The sequence below is a fragment of the Adelges cooleyi genome, unplaced genomic scaffold, assembly GCF_023614345.1.
Source record: "Adelges cooleyi isolate 19-005CV unplaced genomic scaffold, UGA_ACOO_1.1 ACOO_flye_CR_arks_rails_tigmint_CR_PRNA_2, whole genome shotgun sequence".
Taxonomy (NCBI): Eukaryota; Metazoa; Arthropoda; class Insecta; order Hemiptera; family Adelgidae; genus Adelges; species Adelges cooleyi.
In genome coordinates, this window is record NW_026095860.1 from 13,043,712 (window position 1) to 13,060,377 (window position 16,666).

The 16,666-nt window shown below is 30.0% G+C and overlaps 2 protein-coding genes across 4 annotated transcripts in view; one reads left to right on the forward strand and one right to left on the reverse strand.

The window, feature by feature from the left end:
* The first annotated feature begins 1,536 nt into the window (after window positions 1-1,536).
* Window positions 1,537-9,178, forward strand: LOC126833868 (uncharacterized). The gene is made up of 3 exons (XM_050565427.1): window positions 1,537-1,750; window positions 8,632-8,847; window positions 8,934-9,178. The coding sequence occupies exons 1-3, from the start codon at window positions 1,537-1,539 to the stop codon at window positions 9,176-9,178; spliced, it is 675 nt and encodes a 224-aa protein (XP_050421384.1).
* A 2,868-nt stretch (window positions 9,179-12,046) lies between these two features.
* LOC126833316 (Kv channel-interacting protein 4) overlaps window positions 12,047-16,666 on the reverse strand; it is a 62,347-nt gene continuing 57,727 nt past the window's right edge. For all 3 annotated transcript variants that reach the window (XM_050564577.1, XM_050564575.1, XM_050564576.1), the window contains one exon: window positions 12,047-12,501. In XM_050564577.1, coding sequence (XP_050420534.1) covers window positions 12,403-12,501 — 99 coding nt within the window. In that variant the 3' untranslated portion in view covers window positions 12,047-12,402. The remainder of the gene's footprint in view (window positions 12,502-16,666) is intronic.

A 16,666-nucleotide genomic window follows, 5' to 3' on the forward strand; every position in this document is an offset into this window, starting at 1 on the left:
AGGGTGTAAACCCAACCTATACGGCCACCACTTTAAGCAGTTGGTAAACTTCAATTTTACTCTATTTTTTTTCAATATAGATAATTTACTTAACGTTCCAAAAGTCCCTAATTATCCCGGGCATTTAAAAATGTATTTTGATTGAAATAGCTAATGTTATTAGCTAAAAGCATTTGCGAAGAAAAACAATTTTTAAAGTGGAATCCACTAATGTAAAAATAAAATAGAATTGATTTTATCTTTAATTTTATTATCTTGAGTACATACTTTGAGCGTTAACGGATTTTATGTTTGACATTAAATATAATAAAATTACCAAATTTATTTCTACAATACAAGACTTTGATTCTTAGTTAAGTGCTTTTACGTAGAAATACCTTTTAAAACTCGTCGAAATTACGAGTGAAGTTGTTATTTAATAAATTATTTGTTTTGTCTTGTACTAGAAGTATAAATCAAATTATTTTTAGAGCCAATATTTTAGACTTTGTTTATTGATTTAAGATTTATTGAACCTTAAGAAAACAAAAATAATAAAATGTTTGTTAAATTTCTGCTCCAAATTCTCATTAATATTTTTTTTTTGGTTATTGGTTGTTGCTAAAATGTCTTGAAAATTAATAAAGTAAATAGGTATACAGTAATAATATTATCTCAAGTAAAACATTTTGAGGGAGTTGGAGAACTTAACTCTCCCGAAATGTCTTATTCACTTCCCCTTTTTTGTTCCACTGACGGTGTAGTTTTAGAATAATAAGCTTGTATAAATAAATATAGTCCTTGCCTCTCTAAACGACTCTTGCTTCTAACAAGTTCTTTATTTGCAATATTTTACCGACAGTTTTCGCTGTAGTGAAAATGAATGGGGTGGAATTTTAATGAAATCACTAAATATATTATTATGTATATTTCAAAATGTTATTCATAACTTCGATATAATTAATCACAGATTTATTAAATGGGTTTTTAAATGAACTTTAAACGTACAACAAAACTCTGTGATAAACCTAAAAGCAACTATTTGATTTCAGATTCCATTCCAACGTCTCCTCCAGTGAAGGAATTTCAAATTTCTCTTAGCACAAACGATTGTGTCGTTAGTACTAGCTAAATTATCTTCCGGCTTGCCGATGAAACGGCTGCTTTCTTCCCAAATGCCAACTGATGAAATTTCATACAGCATACTTCATCTAGCCACAATTGGTTGTGCTTGGAGACATTTGACATTCCTTCCACCGGGGAACGGATAAGGGTTCTAGTTTAAATCATAATTTCCAGTGTATAACAGCATCAACCGTTATAAAACGGCAGTTTGTTAGTATTTCAAAAAAAAAAAAAAATTTACTTTTGTTACTCTGTATACCGAGGACTCGTGGTGGTATCTATGGTGCCTTTATTGTTATCGATCAAACCCGGGGCGGCGGTCTACACGACCAAGCATTTCATTATTCAAACGGTTGTCATCATCATGATCAAGGGCCTTACGATAGTGTAACCGCTGACCATTCGGTGTGTTGTTTAAGCCCGGCGATAGCCATGGAGGCGTTCAGACACGCCGTGGAACGTGTGATGGGCAAGCCGGCAGATCAGCTAGATTGCGCTTTAATGGCTTCTGTTCAAAGGCAACTGATGGAAGTAGCAGATGCCATAAACGGTATCCGGCCTCTTGCGGAGCTAACGGACGTCGAGAAACGGGAGTGCTCCAAAACTTCTTCCGTCAAACGCTATCCTGCCGAATGTGTCGTCTATGGTAGGCATTATACCGTTATTACTATACAACAAAATACTAGCTTATACTAATATGAGTACATTTTTTACAAAGTTATTTGTTTATTTTACACCCGCATGTCGGCCATATGGCGTATTCGGAACTTTTGACATGAACATAATATGTATGTGTCATTATAAAATACTTTGACATATTATATCCGTGTAGAATAGGTTTTTAAAAATGTCTTGTCAGTAATGTATTAAAAATGTATTAGTTTTTAGAAAGAAACGCAAAGCGTGTACCTAGGTAAAAAAAAAAACCAAACCTTCTCGGTTATCAAAGCTAAAAGGTTGATTTGGAAATTTTTCTTACAAAGAGTTGTCAACGTTTAGTCATGCTATACGACAAGGTGTAACGTTTATTATTTTTAAAGAAGGCCTAGTGATATAACTATCCGGATTTCAGAACACCAGATAATTCGAATTTATTTTTTCATTAACTATGTATAACATTTCATTGGATAGTAACAGTAGGAAAATTATTGATTGAGTACATATACCACAGAAAGTGTTAAGTTATGCAGTAAGCGGTTCAAATATTTTTTTTTATGAAAAATATAGTCGAAAGGTAGGTTACATAAATCAAGTTAACATTTGACTAGAACGATAACATCTGGTAGAGCTATGCAATGAGAGTTGGAATATAAAAATTTGTAAAATAGATTTTTTTTAAAATTATTAAGGACTTCGGCCGAGAAATTAAAAATTTAAATTTAAATTATCATATAGAAATTAGAGAATATGTGTTAAAAATATAGTACATATTTAATATGCAGTTATTATGACTGTATATTTTAATATCAATACTGTAAACTATTATTAATTTCTTTAATTATATATATATATTAGAGGTCCCTATTACATGTGTATTCGATTACACGTGACGTGGATCCCGTGTAATTAACATGCACGTGTATATACACGTGTAATTATAAATACACGTGTATTCAAAAAAAATTATTTTTGTTATTAATTTTAGTTTTACGTTTAATATCACGTTTATTTAATTATACGAACTCAAACACAAGTATAACTGGGTAAATACGTTAACTCAAACTAAAATTTTTGACAAAATAAATTTTTTTAAATATACGTGTATTTTAATTACACGTTTAAAATCACAGGCACTAATATATATATATTTTTTATAACTTTTTAGCATCAATTAATATTATTTATTCGGTTAAACGAGAATGTGGACTGTTACCTTATAAGGATATATATACACGTATATATTAATAATATACATACTTAATGTTCATGTACACTTATTTTGTGTAACGGTTATTGTAAACGTGAAGTATTCACAAAGGTACTTAGTAATTGTAAAACTCACCCGTTTCAAAAATTATTGTGTTAAATCAAGGGTAGGTAAAACAATTAATCATTGCGCCTTTATAATGTATTACATAGGTTGTTCATAATTTCACAAAGAGTGTACCTATTTTAACAGCATACTTTTATCTCTAGTGTTCGCTCTTTTAATGTTTTATAAACAGAACACAAAGTAATGAAGATTAATTTGGGAGAAAAATATTTTCGTTTTATCAGGTATCTTCCAAAAGACAATTTGTCACCCTGGTGACTCGCGTTGTTTCTACCATAAATCATTTTTAAGGCTGCATAGCGAGAGGGCGTTCAACCTAGTAGAATCTTTTTTCCGATAACCCATCAGGGTGTATTTTGTTTTCTTATAATATTTTTGTGAACGTATTTTATGAGGTGTTCATTACACCGAGTGCAATAATTGAAGTACTTATATTATTACTATTATTATCTTAGAAGGTTTCTTATCGCTAACAATATTGCTGTTGAAAAATAGTTTGGTTGATAATATCTTGGTCAAAACTAAAACTAAGTTGTTCAAAGCATAGTCGTTATTAATTTTATTTACTTTTTAAATGTAAAAAGTTTTCATTATGTCTTATTTATTTCATCAACGTTTTTATTATTACATCAATTAGGTATGAAGTAATTCCAAAAAAAATGTCTAGAATTCCTAATTTTGTAGAAAGCCGACTTTGGATAATATAATTAATATTTTCGGCTCTCCTTCGGCCGATTACAATCGGATATACTTAAATAACGAAGCGGTGTTAAATTTCTTTGCTTTTAACTAAACCATTTATCACATATACCGTAGAAGCTATAATAATTATAATAATAATATAATATACAATACACGCGTTTACCGATCCTAGTAAAACAGTAGTAATAATAAGAGTAAAATGATCCGGATTAAAATTTTTTCCTTAGAATTAAAAATGACTCGCCTAAGATCCGTGTACAGATATACAGGCTGAAATCGTAAAAATCCGCAATAAAACAAAGCAAATCCTTAGGTCGACGGGAAAAGGGTCAAGTGTGTTTATTTTTTCAGTCGTCGTGTCAAAATTACCCCTTCCAACTCGGCACGTACACGTTCTATTCGTTTATCCGTCACTGGACATTACTCGACTTTTATACAGTCTGTATAAAGTATAAAATAAGTATTTGTGATAAAACAATAATACGTTATAAAATATATTACTTTGAAAATAGTCTCATGAAGAGACCGTCCAGTGGCGGAACTCTTTTACTGACTTAAATTACAACTGCGTTTGTATTACATTTCTGAGTAAATTACTATTGCATACAAATCAAAACTGTTTTGTTCACCAGGACCGTTTTAGGCAGCGAGGAGTGTTATCAGGGATTGCGCGGGAGGACGGATTGACGAATAAATAAATAACAATTTTCCGAAACCGCTTAAAAATACAAAACAACAGTGGTCGCTTGTAATAAAGCACCGGGGCAAACCGAGACGGCCAATAAATAACGACCGTAAGCTGTGTGTAGGATCTTCGGGCAAGGCTGAACCACACCAACCAAAGTGGCCGTCGTGTCCTGCTGGGAAGTTAAGCAGATTGGTCCACCGGGACGTCTACCGGGAACAGCAAAAAAAAAAAAAAAGGACCCCGAATTTTTATAATTTCTAATTATAAAAAAATCACTCGGGTAGGTTTCCCACAAAATCCGGTCGATGGGTCGTTGTGCTTGTTCGCTTTTAGCTGGAATCCCAAATTTCTACTACGGTCATTATACAAGATAAACGGACGTGGTTGTGTTGTTATGTACAGGGTGGGGCAAAAGATATGCATCGGTTTTGAAGGGCTGTATAAAAAAAACTATTCAACTTAGAGAAATGAGATTTATATTGTTCGATTCAGTAGATAATTTAGTTTTTTACATAACGTTTTAAAGATTACATCACTAAAATGGCGACCGTCAGCAACGATGCACTCTGAAGGCGATTTCTGAAGTTTTCAACCGCTTGTCGGCACATTCGGATGGGTATAGCCATTATTTCCTCCCTAATTCTCTTCTTAAGTTCTTCCAGGTTGTGTGGACGATGTTTAAAAACTTTTTCCTTTAGGTATCCCCAAAGAAAAAAGACGAAAATAGTCAAATCTGGTGAGCGCGCAGGTCTGAAATTGAAACAAATGGTCCCCGAGCGCCCGATCTCTCTGAGGGGAGACGTGGGGAGGTTCGCGCGCTCATGGTCACTATTTTAGTGGTGTAAAATTTAAAACTTGATGTACGAAACTAGATTGTCTACTGAATCGAACAATATAAACTTCATTTTTCTAAGTTGAATAGTTTTTTTTATACAGCTCTTCAAAACCGATGCATATCTTTTGCCCCACCCTGTATATCTGGTCTCAAGTATCAGTAAATTGAGCACAATTTAACTCACGAAGAATTTTTTAGGGACATAACGATACATCACTCTTAAGTCTAAATCGTTGTAATTGAACAATTATATATGTAGGTATTTATTATATACTATTATATAAGATTATTATCTATTAGTAATAATAAAAGTATAAAAAATACAGCAAAGCGTATTCGTAGTCTCAGGCGTTAAACTTTGAATTATTTCAAATTTAAATTGACCATGATTTGCGATAAATTATTAAAATTGTACAAGTATAAATCATTGGCTACTTGTAAGCTGCAAAATACATTCAAGTTTTCCACAGTAGTATACATCTAAATATTAGCCACGCGCACTGTAATATAGTTTGTACCCATTAACAATTATACAGCACACCATACGGTACCACGAAGTTTCGATAGAATTAAACTTAAAACCAATTAATAACATCCGAGATAACATTACTGTAAATAGCGCATAGTACGGGTACCGAGCTTGTAGGTGTATGTATCTACTATATTTTTGTGAGTGTACATGTATACTACTAAATGTATACATAGCAATTAGATAAGTAGGTATTAACTCAAAATGATCGCTGTACAAAACACCCGCATTCCGCAACACCACAAATTGAACGGTCGATTTGTAACAATGAAAACATATTACACAACGTATAGCTAGTTAATTTGATTGAAGTCCCATCGCGCGGATTGTGCATTGTCGGTGAAAAATAATAGGTACAAACCCTCATTCGATTATGCAACCGAATGTTTTGACGTTAAGATAACCAACCAAATTTACCAACCAATTTATTTGTGTAAACTAATTAATAAAATAATTTTAAGCATACCAACTACATAATTAAACAAAATACAAACGTCCTTTCTATATAAAAAAAAAAGCAATTACATTTCTCTCGTTCGTTTACGGTAACCACCTTCACCCTGCTATCTTCAGAACAAATGAGAATTTCATATCAGACAACAATATTTATCAAAAAAAAAATTGTTTTAAATGTGTTAAACGATTGTTTAATTCTGACAAACAAATTTAGTGTAGCGGAAAAACTATTTTGTTTTTTTAGTTAGCGAGTAAAATTTGATTTTTATCCCGAACTTTATCTGGACTCTTGCTATAATTTAATCTTAAATACAATGTCAGTTAAAACAAAATTATATAAAAGCACAGCAAACGTGGATAAAAAACTGGTATAACAGTATGAAATTAATTTATATTGAAATACAAAAAAAAAAAATATTCCAAATATTATAAATAATATATAAAAATTATTATGCTTAAAATATTTTATACCCATTATTTTCTACTTAATATTATAATATTAATTTTATGTATAACCCTATGGCTGTTCAAAAGCTTCTATAGTTCTATAGTTGACATTGATACTAGTTTGTTTGCTGTATAGGTACTAGGAATTCAGATATATAAAATGGATTTGTTGACACTCAATACTCATTTTTAAATTGGAATTTTTAGGATTATCATTTAAAAAAAAATGTATTATATTGATATTGGCTTGATTTTAATGATTGTACAGCTTTTTTGTTTTGTATTATTTTTATTTTTACAAACTACACTTATTTTACAAACAGAGTGTGTAGTATAAATAAATCAATAGCGTCACATATTATTAGCGTTCAGAAAGAAAATCGCAGATAAAAGCACTGAGAAAGAAAACAAACTACCAATTTGTATTTTTAAAACGTATTGTTGATTTTAAATATCTTTTTTTATTTATCTAATCAGTGTATTACTCAATACTGAAAAGCTCTTAAAGTTGTACATTATGTATTTATATTTTATGTTTTTATATGATATTCTAATAATATATTAACATACTATCCAATATAGTAATAATTTTAGTTTAAAAGTAAATATTATCATTTATCAGTTATTTTAAACCAACAAAAATTACAGTTTATTTGTATTTTTGAGTAAATTTAAACTATTTTGTTAAACAAATAAACGGTAATTGATTTTATTAATTTTCCTTAAACCACTCGATTTGCATTGCCATATTACTTAACAGTCAATACATGACAAAGGCTTATACACAATGCAATTAAAGTACGGAACCTGTATAATAACTTATCTAAGTCTTCAATTAATACTGTCTAATTTATTATTCGAAATAACACACACACACATATATACATATATATTATATGTTGCCGGAGTTTGGAATTCGAACACTTCCAGGTAATTCTGTAATTAAAAATAATTACTGACTACAAACGGTAGGTATATAAGCAAATTCGCTGTTCAATGCATAATTATTATTGTAACACCGAAAGTTTGGTAGTTAATGGGTGAACAAAAGTTCGAAAACTACCATTAAATAATAAATATTTTGTAGAGTGAACATCAAGGAATCGGTTGTACTGTATTGTTTATTATTATCATGTTATAATATTTACTCACGAATTCGTATTAAGTAAAAAGTTTTATTTATTTACATGCATTAGGTTAGTAGCATTGTTTAGTTAAAGCTTTACGGTATTAATAAACTAAATACAATTTAACCAAACTTCAATTCTTATAAACATGAAACCTTTCCTACTTGTAAATGAACCCTCACGAAACCGAGACACATAATATTATATAAGAAATATTAAAAAAAAAATGATATATTATAGTTGAATAGCGCAACCTAACATATTGGAGTAATGCTATTTGTATGGTGACATTTGGACACAGCGTTGGTGTTCACATCGTGTGACAACATCACAAATTTGAATCATTCATCAAATTCGATTTATGAGCAAGATAACTACATAATTCTATTCAACAATGTTCGAGTGTAGTTTTAGGACTTAAGGTGTGAAAACCTTTCTTTAGTAAATTCCTTGAATGCTACGTTTTCAAAAAATTTAAATCACTATATTATGATAAAACGTTTATTTTGTATGAAGTTATTTCTTCATTGAATGGAATACCGTATATACCTAAGGCATAGTATTATCAATCGGTCGATATACAAAATAAATATCAAAAACTCTTTTTCCTAGATAGGAATTGTACTGGCTTTTTTGTAGATGATACTTCATTGTAATCTAACCTAATATTACCTACCTAAACTAAGGCTCTATCACTAATCCAAGCGATTGCAACCAATCCACCTATGATAACACCTATGACGGTTACAGACGAAGACCGAGACTTCAGTTTGGTGCCAGGTGATGCTTACTTCTTGCTCGAAGGCCAGTGCTTGGGTGTGCAGCGGTTGCGAGTGCGAAAACGTTTGGTGGCCGGTCACGACCGCTATGCTCTGGTCCAGGATGTTGGCGAAAGAGACGGACCGCAATGTCAAACGGTCTATGTTAAGACTTCAGAACTTCGGCCTGGATCGGTGTTTTGCATAGGTAACAGCCGACATGAAGTAATGTCACTGAGAAAGGACCGGGCTCGCAAACAAAGTATAGTGATTACTGTTATTTGAGTATTGTAGGTGAACGGTCCGAAGGCGGTCGATTGGTGTTGAGCATAACCGAAGTTAAGTACCTTCTGGTGCCGTTTGCTTTTTTGGCCAAACACAATACGGCTAACGTGTGGGGACGAACGGCGTGTTCGTTAGATTCAAGTGCACTCACCGTCCGAGAGTCATTTCGCAAATTTGTCGTTTCCAAAAAATGGGAAGAGTACAAGAAATCGACGGTAGAAGCGGTTGTGCTAAAATGGAAAACCGAAAAGTAATATCCAATTGTTATTATTATATGGGTCATGAGACAGAGAACAACAGTAATACATTATATATTATACATATAATTATACGTTGAGGGTTATCAAAATGTAAAGAGATTTTTATAATTTTGCCAGTTACCTTAATTGAAACTAATCGTTTCTAAGCACAATAATAGTGCTGCCTAAGCAGACCAATAGAACAAAACAAAACAAATGAACGCGTTGACTCTACACACACACGTTTGTGTTGTAGATGTATTCAGACCTGGGACATTTTTTTATACAACAAACGAATATTCAAACCATTTGGATTGATAATAATTTATTTCATAAAATTCAACACAAACAGCTGTTTAGTTTAACAATATCCAAACATTTTTTTTTTAGTTTATTATAATGGACATCCATAATTTAATGTGTATATATATATATATATATATTACATCACATAATATATTAATAGATAACTTACACTCATTATGTAATAAATATTATATGTTTTAAATACATTTTTTTTTATGAAATTAACATTAATGAATAGATATCATATTATAATAATTAAGTAAACCTGCATAAATAGCGTGAATTAATTATTTGATATAATATTATTATAAATACATTTATACATTATTTTAGTATAATAATCAGTTATCTTATTATACGCTAGCAAATTTTAATAATAATCAACACATTAGTTTTTTTTTCTCATGGTACAACAGGTGATTTGACCCAGGATGAGCTTGTACATGCGTTTGTGATCGGTCATTTTATAGGTTTTTTATGTGATCATATTATACAAATGAGTTTTGGACATAGCAAAAGGATTTGGGGTGTAAAGAAAAAACAACAAAAGGTGATTTATCAATTTTTACCATGATTGTATGTAAATTAGCAACAGTTATTACCTCAGCTTAGTTAACTGAATTATGTCATCTCGGCGTCAATCGAATCTATTTTTTTTATTAGCTATATTTGATCACCACATGTATACTCTAGTTATTTTATTTGATTTGATAAAGAATTTGTATTAGTAAAACTGAAAATTGGTTCAAAATTGATGAAAAATAACCGCCAAAAAGTATGCACTTGCAAGTGGCTAACACTTGTCACACTAGCTGTGGCGGCATCAAAACAAACATAATATCACTTAAAATTAAATTAAAAAAAAAAATGTTAACCATTATTTTATAAAAAAAAAAAATCATAAGAACCAATATTTATTATATTAACGAGCGTTAACATCAAAATTATGGAACTATAAGAACCTTTTTTCTTATCCATTTTGAACTAATTGAGGGAGAGAACCGATTGAAATTCCTTCAAAACCAAATAGTTCTTATACATGTATTATAGTATATTAATTCTTTGTTTCCGTTACAAGAAACTAACATAAGATATAGTATTATTTGTAGTATAGTGTATTATGTTATTATTTTATAATAATATAATATATATATATATATATATAATAACTAATATTGCCTAACAAAAACAACATGAACAAAATGCAATATTTTTTAGAGACGCAATATTTACATGTCGTACTTACTTTTTTTTTATCTTACAATATAACATTAATGTGACGAGACAACTGTATAATATAATATATGTATTATTATAATTAACTATAAATAATATAACTTATTTTAGCTTCGTATCGAAACTAAAATATTTTATTGTTGCATCTGGAAAAAAAAAGATTTTACCTAATTTTTTTGACCTTCAATTAGAATAATTACTCACACTTAAATCATAAACGCGCATCAAAAAAAATTGTTTCAAAATATTTTAAAAAAAATTTTGATAAAAATTCATTGTTATAAAAATATTGTTAAAAATTAAAATGGTTTTTTTTAACATGTTACATTGATTGAAGCAGAGTTTCAATGGTTACAAATTATACTTATGAAATGTTGGTTGAATATTGTAGAAATTTTTTCAATTATAATTATAATTCAATTTTTTTTTTATTGTATTAGAATTGCATTTTTTTTTATAAATTCATATTTATAAAATGTTACGGCTCGAGTTGTTTTTTCTTGATAATTTTAAAGCCTTATGGACATATAATAATTTCTCAGTTGCTTTATAAAATAATATTATTATTATTGTAGTGTATATAGGTAGAGCCACTGGCAGTCTTGTTCCAGGAATGCAAAGTATTTTTTTTTTTTTTTTAATTATCTTATATTCTCACTGCAGTAAAAACATTTCTAAAATAAATCTGATTCTTATGTGGTATTACACATACTTAATGGATAAAAAGATGTTATAAATCCTGGCTCTAACTCTACTACTGGAAACGATCAATATTATGCATAATATGTAATATAAAATAATTGATTAAACATAACTCAACATAACAATCTATATCATTAAATACGATTATTATATAAAAATCGACTTAAAATATTTTATAACAATATGATGATTGGGACGTTAATTTATATGTTTTATTAATGGTCCTTTTTTGTATTTAACAAAAAAATTACTAGTTTTAAATTGAAATAATAAAATAAAAAACAAAATATTATATTATTGAAATAAAATCGTCGATAAGGTGCTAGAACAATGAATATCGACAATTTTTGTTTTTTTTTTTACTTGTACCCTGTACCACCGCGCTGTATAAATAGATACGTCTTGTCTTTCATACTTAAAAATAACGTTCTACTTGAGAAATTAAAATATGAAACTAAAACAGCGAGACTTTAAAGTGCCGTGACATCTGAATCGAGAAGAAACAAATATGTATTTTTGGGCGAATTTCTGGCCAAAGAACAATTTGGAGGGATACATTTTTTCCAAATTACACTATCACCATATACCCGTGTCACGGGACTTTAGGGACATATACAATGTATATAGTCTAGAATAATATGTTGTAACTGTTCAGGATATTTTTTTTTTTTTTATTGGAGGCAAAACACAATGGTACGTATTGAAACGTCAATTTTGTCGGTTTAACGCGTTTAAGGATAAAGCGATTTCGTTTTAAATGTAATAAAAAACACATATTTCAATAATAATAGAATAAATCGTCGAGGGATGTCAAAATCGGTTTGTGTACAAAAACATATAATAAAAAACCAATAAATCTGATCGGGACGTCATTGGATGGTATAGAATTATTTGTTGTTTGTTTTATTGGTCTTACGGTAACGATTCTTCTTCGAAAATTTGGCCAACCAAACACTAATCGACAACTACAGCTGTATATTTGCAAAGGTTCGCGATTACATTGAGATCATTGCGCGCGTTATGTTCTCGTCACTTTTGCAACTCTCCATGAACTCTTCGAACGATACCACGCCGTCACGGTTCAGATCCATTTTCTGTAAAAAAAAAAAAAAAGTAAATAAAAAGTAAGTTGTGAAATGGTAAAAAGTGTGGTAAAAATATTGTTTACAAATGAAACTTTACAACTTATGCAAGAGGAACATAAAATCATAGTAGTATGTGTGACTGAATGTCAGAGGCACTTTTAAAATAATCCCCTATTTTTACGCTTTTGATAATATATATTATACATAATGTAATAACATTAGTGTACATTCCGTGCGGTAAAGTATAAAAATATATCAACATATCATGAAATTGTATTAAAAATAATTTGTTGAGATAAGAACTTAAAAACCGTTGCCAAATCATTGGCACAGAACTACCTAAAGACAAAAAAACATTTCTTATCGGGGTCAAAACGAATAAGGTAAATTCGACCGATAACAGAAAAATAAGTTGTAACTTTTATAATTATTAAGTTAGAATCTTGCAACTCAAATTTTTATCAGTTCATCCCGGTAAAATTTTAGGAAAAAAATCGACCCTAATCGTACGTCTCTAACACTCAAAATATAATTTTAAGCACATTATAGCTTTTAAAATGCTTTTATCGCTTATTTATTTTATCACTTTTATTTATAATTATACCTGTATAACTGGGACCATGCCAGCTCCAATATACTCCAACAATCTACTATATCCGACCGCACTTTACCGACTTTTTTTTTATAAATTATTTTTGTGAGAAATAAGGTATAAAATAATATTATTATTTTATTATTTTAATTAAAGTGACATAACCTAAATTAATACACAGCGAAATAAATATATATTATTATTTAATTATTTCACTATTTGTTGTGTTTGGTTTATACTATTAATGCTTAATATAATCCGACTATATATATTATAATTTTAGGTATAATCAGATTTTGAAGGAAACATTGTAAATATTAAAAAATGTATTACATTATTTAAGTTATTGTAGCGATGATAAGAAATAAACATAGATTGGAAGACATTGTTTAAGTAGCGTAATTATATAATCGGATGTCATGCGCAATACCGTTGATGTGGCTTAAATTTTACATTGATGTTCTTCTCGCATATTTATCATTCTAAAAAAAACACTATTGTGTGTGTAATAACTCTACAGTAATACTAAATTACTTCTTACCCCGAGTGTCATGTCTCGAACACGCCCTTAAGGGGTTTTCCTTTCTAAAATTAAATTCTTGGCTTGTTCCCATTATTTTACAGCAATCTACGGCTTCCCTTTTATAAAACTCGTGTTCTCGAAAATTTTAATCATAGGCGAAATAATATATTATTTTTACTTTTCTCAATAATAATATTATATTCTGTCCACGTCCAAGCAAACGCGCCAGCCATTCAAAATAGAGTAGTCAGTAGGTACATAGTTTATTGTATACTAATAACGGTAAAGTATCTGGTAAATAAATCCCACGAACCCAAACTTCTCCTCCTACAAAGTAAGTCGGGTATTCACCCGTTTAAAACCACGGACGTCGCCGCACTTGTATAGCACACACTACGCACAACATTGTTTAGCCACTAACTTCAAATTAATCATGTTAATCTCTTTTCAATAACCGTTGTACAATATGCGCAGATATTAGGTGTATTATATTGTTGTGGTATGAATTCCTCCGCGTCTGTACGAAATCGTTTCCCCGCTAAAATCCAAAAGCTTAAGTTGTCGAGTGTACGTGCTGCTCTTGAGTCGACCTCCCCTCTTCCTATTCCCCAAAAATAGTTATAACACTAACAGCAATCAATCCTTTTCCGCCGTCAGCGCACGATGTGAGCCGAAACATATTCCTATTATATTAAGTTTAACTACTGCCCTACAAGTTAACGTATCTCCGTTATCTACGGTCTTGGAAAACTTTGTAGTAGTTGTTACCGACACTACAATAAAATTATTATATAAAATTCAGGTTTGCGCTTAATCATTAAGTTATTTTTATTATAGTAGGTATAAAGTTATGCATCATTTTTAAAAAAAAGTTCTTTTGAATTAACAGTATTAAAGTGCACACGGCACACTTGCCGTGTGCACAATCTACTGTTTAAAACAGTTTTTTTTAATAAAAATGGTTCCGAATGAATTTTACACTCTGTGTCTGTTATCCAAGACTCGAGGGTTGTTTTGTTAAGAGAGGTTTCTCACTCTAATATATGGTTTTCAGTCCTACAGAAAATTACACAGGCAAACACACACGCGCTGTGACGTTTATATTATATTAAATATTAGTACACGGTAGAGAGACAGTGTGATTTATTATACCGGCAAATTGGTGTAATGCGAAAATAAAGCAAAGCAAAAAAAAAATTCAATTACACAGGTAAGACGACGACGTTCTCACACGGTTATTAAATACCTAAACGATATCGTACACATTATAGTATAACACTTAACCGCTGTCGTGTGTGGCCAAATCGATTTGGTAGCCAAAAGTTACGATGGATTTGATTGCAACAATGATAATGATTTAACAAATAATTATCTTACAACTACTCGAGTAATAAATTATATAAATCGTCTTACGACAAACTTGAATTGTTTCGTTAAAAATAGTTTGCTCAGTTTAGATCCAATTAATTACTACTGTAATTACATTTCCCACTGCTATGGTAATAACGTTGAAAAATGTCGACCAGAAGTTCGCATTACTGCAATATGTGTCTCTCGCTCTCATTTTAGTTTTTTTTTTTAAAGGCAATTAAACAACAAATTGTTTATTAAAAACAAATTGGACTTCTGTTACACAATAGAAAAAAACTAAAACCAAATATTGTACCTATGCTCGTCCCAAAGTAAAATCCTGATGATTAAAAATCGAGCCTGTTGTGAATGCCTTTGAAAAGGACCCAACATTATCAAATGACAGCCCAATTAAGCGACCGTTTTCGTTCAATATATAAATATTGAATATACTTTATCATGACCAGGTTTTTTTTTTTGCAGGTAAAAATCCAATATGTTACTACTTACCCCTTCTGATTCAATACTAACATGTCCAATTATGATAACAAGGTATATTTTAACTGGCTACATATTCTACATGACATGATTATTACATTAAATTAATTGCATGATTATTATATTATAACGTGTGTGCGTTTTAATACGACACAAATGCTTACAACAGTTAAGTGTACAGTGTAAGTAATATACATGCTGTCTTGGGTCTAAGAAGACCGATATTTTTTTTCATAAATTTTTTACTAGAAAACTTTTCAAAACTTTTGTAATGTCAAGGTGTAGTATATATTTTTTTCTACTGTTGTAAATAATTGTGTATTTGTATCTTTATATGCCTAGATTGCTGTTTTGGTAAATATCTATAAAATTAATTTTATTTCATTTTAAAAATGTCCGCTATGAATTATATTTTCAAATGTATTGGTTTCAACTATGTAATATAATAAAAAACAGCGATAGTAATTTAATTTCTTTAAAGTGTAAACTAAATACAATAGTGTTGAATATATATAAAAACATATTATATTATTGCTATACCTATTGTGTTGAGAATAACGGAGCAATCGACACGGAAGTTAACATATGAAAACAATACATTTTTGCGCTGCGAAAAATGTATCATATAATAATAATCGGAGCTTTGTTCTGGAAAAATAATAATATAAAACCAAAAACATCTGACATGTGTAGAATATTGACGGGCTTGTTGTTGGTTACTCTCCAATATTATGTCATGTTTTGGTGCCAAAGTAAAAAAAAATATGTTAGTGGCCGTATAGCCTATACGGTTTATACATATAACGCATAAGTAATGGGGTTTTTTTCTTCGTTTGTGTACAATGTAGGGTTTCCTGTTTTTTAGAGTTTAGTTGCATGCTGCAAACGTTATAAAATTTATCTACATTTAAAACATTTTACATAGGTACTATAATATTATATTATGTTCTACAATGCACACTTTTTGAATACAAAAAAAACAAGTTTTCTTAAATTTTAAGCGGTAAAAGTACGAAATTTTTAGTTTATTGGTTGATGTATTTAACGACCTGAGTCGTATTAGATGGTTGTGAAGTCCAGAGATCAAAAGCACACATTTTCCACTACAATATAATAAATGGCTATATGAAATATATGAAAAAATATAAGCACTTAACGTGACTGGTTAAAGTCAGGTACTCTTGCAAATCGTTACATTCAACAATCAAATA

Coding starts and splice junctions, on each gene's coding strand:
- LOC126833868 (XM_050565427.1), top strand. CDS start 1,537: ATGGAGGCGTTCAGACACGCCGTGGAACGTGTGATGGGCAAGCCGGCA. Junction 1,751..8,631: donor TGCCGAATGTGTCGTCTATG/GTAGGCATTATA, acceptor TGACGGTTACAG/ACGAAGACCGAGACTTCAGT. Junction 8,848..8,933: donor TGGATCGGTGTTTTGCATAG/GTAACAGCCGAC, acceptor TGAGTATTGTAG/GTGAACGGTCCGAAGGCGGT.